This window comes from Nestor notabilis, unplaced genomic scaffold (genome assembly GCF_000696875.1).
Source record: "Nestor notabilis isolate BGI_N333 unplaced genomic scaffold, ASM69687v1 scaffold27413, whole genome shotgun sequence".
NCBI lineage: Eukaryota > Metazoa > Chordata > Aves > Psittaciformes > Psittacidae > Nestor > Nestor notabilis.
In genome coordinates, this window is record NW_009920989.1 from 14,881 (window position 1) to 19,651 (window position 4,771).

Genomic DNA, 4,771 nt, shown 5'->3' on the forward strand with positions numbered 1-4,771 from the left:
AAGCACCTGACCCCCAGGAGGAGCTGCCATTAGCTACAGGGAACAGTCCTTGTCCCAGACTAGCCCCAGGGAGAGGAAGGGAGCTCAGCACTGGGTTTAACCCCCACGGAGTCATGGCAAAACGAGAGGAGAGACTGCACAAGGACAGGCAGGCACATACAGGACATCCCATGCCCAAGCTGCCCCTCCTGTCAGACCTGAGGGGCTTCTGCTGCTGAGCATGAAGCAAGGAAGAGCTACGCCTGTCTGCCCATACAGGTTTAATGCCACCTTCCTGCCCCCACTGCCCGCAGCAAAGCACTCGAACATCAGTCCCACCACTTCCAAAGCCACCCATAATCTCCACAATGGCTTCACGAGGGGAACAGCCCAGCACTGCAGCACGCCACAGCCACGCCAGCTACTCCTGCCTACCTTGTAGTACTTCCCATAGACATCAGACACCAGCATGATGATGGGGAAGCCCATGAAGGTGACGAGCGAGAGCTTCCAGGAGAGGCTGAACATGAAGAAGATCACCCCTGTGGCCTTCACCATGTTGCGCAGGAAGATGTTGATGTTCTGGGAAACCAGGTCACTCACGATGGTCGTGTCCGATGTCAGGCGGGAGATGACATCCCCTGCAGCAACAAGGGGTTGGGGAAGGGGAGAGCAGGGACATGTCACCACAGCAGGTCACTGCCTAGACATGTCCCGTGTCTGGGGCCAGATGGAGCTCCCCATTCAACCCAGCCCCTCGCTGGGGATACGAAGGGTGGCACATGGAAGGGGGGAGACTCTCCACCACTGTGGATGTGAAGCAAAACAGAGGGGCTTGGATTGCTGCATGCAGGAGGGACGGACATCAAGGATGGCCACAGGACAGCAAAGGGGACTGTGGAAGCATCCTACACCGGCGTGCACGCAGATGCACGGGTGGGGTGTTTGCTGGACCACTGAATGCACCTCCAGACCTGTCGACCCAACCCCAAGTTATACCCAACTGATGTCAGAAGCCCTCCAGCAGCTCAGCAGAGACCGCTGGCACTTTTCCCCACCACCCCAGCAGGACCAGCCAGGGCTGTTCGGGTTTATCTGTGTGCTCTGCAGCCTAGACCTGCGAAGGACATGGGCCCAGCTACTAAGGAGTGAAGCTCCTGTGGTGCCTTTTGATGGAGCTGAATGTTACAGCCAGCAAACATCACCCTCAATTCCTAAATACTCGGCCCGTGTTTGAGAATTCCAGCTGAATTCCCACGTTTCTGTTTAAGTCCAGGGTTACCCGTATCCCACTTCCAACATCATCTCTGGTGTCCTCAGCTACCAAGGCACTGTGCAGCTATTGCTAAATACGGCAGCAGCCTCAAAACTAAAAATACCACCAAGACAAAATTAAATGTGCAAGAAGTTACAGTGTGCTGGGACCACGCCAGAGCAGCACGGACTGGGACAGGAGGAACCGCAGGCAGGGAAAGCGACAAGCACATCCAGCAAGCTTCACACGTGTGAGGTTCTGATGCCTGGAGCAGAACGGGAGAGTGGCCGACCAGCAAGCACCGACAGGAGGTACGGGAGGAGGAAAGCGGGTGTTTTGGGGCTGAGTGGAGATGAGCACGTCAGCTCTGGGACTATTGAATGTCAGGCTAATGGGTGGCAATGGGACATCCCCGGGGTGCTGGGCAATCCCATCCCAACCCCATAGTAGGAGGAAACCAAAGGGAAAAGCTTTCTGCTGCTATTTCTAAACGTGAGCACTTGGGTGCTGTCTCGCACTGTGTGCTGGTGGGGCAAGCCAAGGGGACAACAATAATGGGGAGGGATAGAGCAAATCCAGGGGGAAGAGGAACCAACCTGTGCGATTCTCGTCAAAGAAACTCATCTCCTGAGCCACCAGCGACCTGAAGAGGCAGTTGCGGAGGCGAATGTTCAGTCTTGCAAATATGAGTGTAAAAACGCCGCCGCGGATACCTGCGGCAAATGAGCTAATTGCAGATAAGAAACGTTATAGACCAATGGACACGAAACCCAGCCCCAGCAACACAAACACCCCGACGCCCAGGCCAAGGGCTTGGTACCACTTTCCAGCCTGGGAAGTGATGGCTAAACCAGCCCACACCTCTTCTGGGTGCTACCAGCATGGGGATGGCTGGTCCTAACCCTCCTAGTGATAAACTTCCAGAGAGGACACTGCTGCTGGGACAGCATTCCTCTGGAAACCCATTCCCTGTGTCTGCTCCTGTTGCCCCACCACCAGCACACGGATGTGGAGGGCTACACAAAGGCCTCACGAGTATCACCACAGCCTCTCTGCACTGGGATAGCACAGAGAAATCAAAGTACATCCCTGGCAGGGACTTGGTGGAGTGGCTGCAGATGGAACAGCCCGTGCCCACTGCCACTTCGAGCTCCTATGGGAAAACCCCAAACTCCTCCTATTCAGAGCCAAAACCAGCCCCTGCAATTACCTTCCTATGGCGAGGAGCGACATGACCAGCACTGCTGTGGAGAAGCGGTCCATGCTCTTCTGCACCACGATACCATCAATGGCCAGCCCGGTGTAGTAGGGCAGGAAGGTCTCTCCTGCCAGACAAGCACAGGACATGGGGTTTGAGTGTTTCAGCACAGGACTGGTATTCCAACTGCGACAACCCCATACCCACCACAGAGATACTCAGCCACCACATGAGATGTCTCAGGAGATGCAGCCCTCAGTGGTGCGTGGGGATGCTTCATTTCCCAGTGTATTTTATCCCCTATTGCCTTTTTTTATCACCCCATTGCATTTTTTATCCAGTCTGTGCAGGACATGCAACCCAGCACCCCCAAAAATCAATTCTGGGGTGCTGTTAAGCGCCCCCCCCCATGGCTCCCTCCTTCCTGGTGAGGAGGGGAGCACACCACAGCTCCCCCCAGCCCCTTCACTCACCCAGTGCGGCCACGAGGAGGAAGAAGGAGGCAATGCCCAGGAAGAAGGCATCTGGCTTGGTGTAGGACAGCAGTTTATGGATGGTGGGACCCGCCGCCTCCTCCCGCTTGTCCCGTTGGGCGACCCCATCACAGCTCTCCTCTGCCTCAGCACGGGCCTCGGAGCCCGGGCACAGCGCCTCTCGGGAGGAGGTGACACAAGCCAGTAGCTGCCACAGCCCGAAGGTGGCCGCCAGCGCCACGTAGGTCCAGGCAAAGAGCCCCCAGAACCAGGGGTCCCTGATGGTCCTCCGCACCTCCGAGTAGAGCAGCAGCTTCACCATCATGTAGATGCCCATGAGGAGGCAGATGATGGTGATGAAGGTCCGGGATGCCCTGAGGCGCCGGGGGCCGTAGGCTGTGTTGGTGGCCACCCCGATGGCAGCGCCCAGCAGCACGCAGCTGCGGTAGAGGCAGCCCCCCCAGATGTCCAGCAGCGAGTTGAAGATGTTGAAGTGCCGCAGGTCCTGCAGGACATCCTGGCCACTGCGGCCATGGGTGTAGAGCAGTGTGGTGACCACCACATCAGCCCCACTGAGCACCAGCGTGCTGGCCACTGCCTTCCAGGCGCGCATCCTTGATGCTGGGCTGGGGGTCACCAAGGCAGCGAGGGGCACCTCTAGCACAGAGGGGATGTGGTCATTTCAGCTTCTGCTGCAAAGCAAGAAGAGGGGGATGAGGTTGCTATTCACCCTGGGGAAACGGTGGGGAAAGGGAAGCAAGATGGGAGGACAACCATACCAGCCCATCCTGACCCCAAGCACCACTATCTACTCCTTCCTCTCCTCCTCTACTGCACACATGCCAAAATACTTCATAAATGAGAAGCACAAATGAAGATGTTTCCCTCCCAGATGCCTGAATCCCAAAGCAGAAATCTGCAGAGCTCAGTGGGAATCTGCATCCCTGCTTGCTGCTGTGGGGCCAGCCAGGAGGTCCCCGGCAGCTGGGTGGTGCTGGGACATCTGTCCTGTGCTATGGGGCTGTGAACGTGTTAAACTCGGATATCTGTGATCTGAGACTCCCTCTTCACCCTTCCCGGCACAAAGCTGAAGCTGAGCACTCAATCCAAACCACATGAAAGCAGGAGGGAGAGCAGCTCGGCTTCGTAACAGAGTCCCCAGCAGCAGAAGAAGAATAATCATAGGTACAGCAGCCTGTCACACGTTGCCCTCTGGAATATTCACTTGGGATAACCCACCAAATCCCCCGTGGTGCCAGTGTGCAGTTCAGCCACACAACAGAAATCCCAAGAGATTAAAAAGGGCTTGGAAATCCATAACAGCATCCCATGGGAGAGGGAGGCTCTGGGGTAGGATGCCACCTTTGCTGTCACCCATGGGTCTGACTGGTGGCAGCGATGGTGGGGCAGGATCTGAACTAACAGCGAGAAAGGTGAAAGGCTCGACTTTGTTTAAATCTCACCTGCACCATGTCCAGAGGTGCCACGTGTGGGCATGAGGGAGGTACCTGACCCTTGGATTCGTGCTGGCCAAGCAGCCCGTGACGGTGCATGGCACGAAGGGACGGCACAAGGATGCCATGCGCTGGCCATGCACCGGCTTGTGACCGCAGCCACCTCTGCAGCCACCCGAAAGCAAACCATGGGGAAAAGGGCACCTCCCAGCCCCGGCCAAGCAGCACCCATGGCCGGGAGCATCACGGTGGCTGGATGAAAGGACAAAAAGTGGAGGAAAACGTGGCAGAGGCTGCAATTTAGGGAATAAGGAAGGTTTGCGGGATGTGTGGGGAAGGAGGGATGGGGGCAAAGCGGAGCAGCGGTGTCAGGGAGGAGCTGGACACGCTTCCCAGGGTGCTCGCTGCTGCC

General features: G+C 57.0%; 1 protein-coding gene across 1 annotated transcript in view; it reads right to left on the reverse strand.

The window, feature by feature from the left end:
* ABCB9 (ATP-binding cassette, sub-family B (MDR/TAP), member 9) overlaps positions 1-3,518 on the reverse strand; it is an 11,829-nt gene extending 8,311 nt beyond the window's left edge. The window contains exons 1-4 of the mRNA XM_010010940.1: positions 2,906-3,518; positions 2,445-2,559; positions 1,831-1,961; positions 415-620 (exon numbers count right to left, since the gene is read on the reverse strand). Of these exons, the coding sequence (XP_010009242.1) occupies positions 415-620; positions 1,831-1,961; positions 2,445-2,559; positions 2,906-3,518 (1,065 nt within the window). The remainder of the gene's footprint in view (positions 1-414; positions 621-1,830; positions 1,962-2,444; positions 2,560-2,905) is intronic.
* Positions 3,519-4,771: the final 1,253 nt, after the last annotated feature.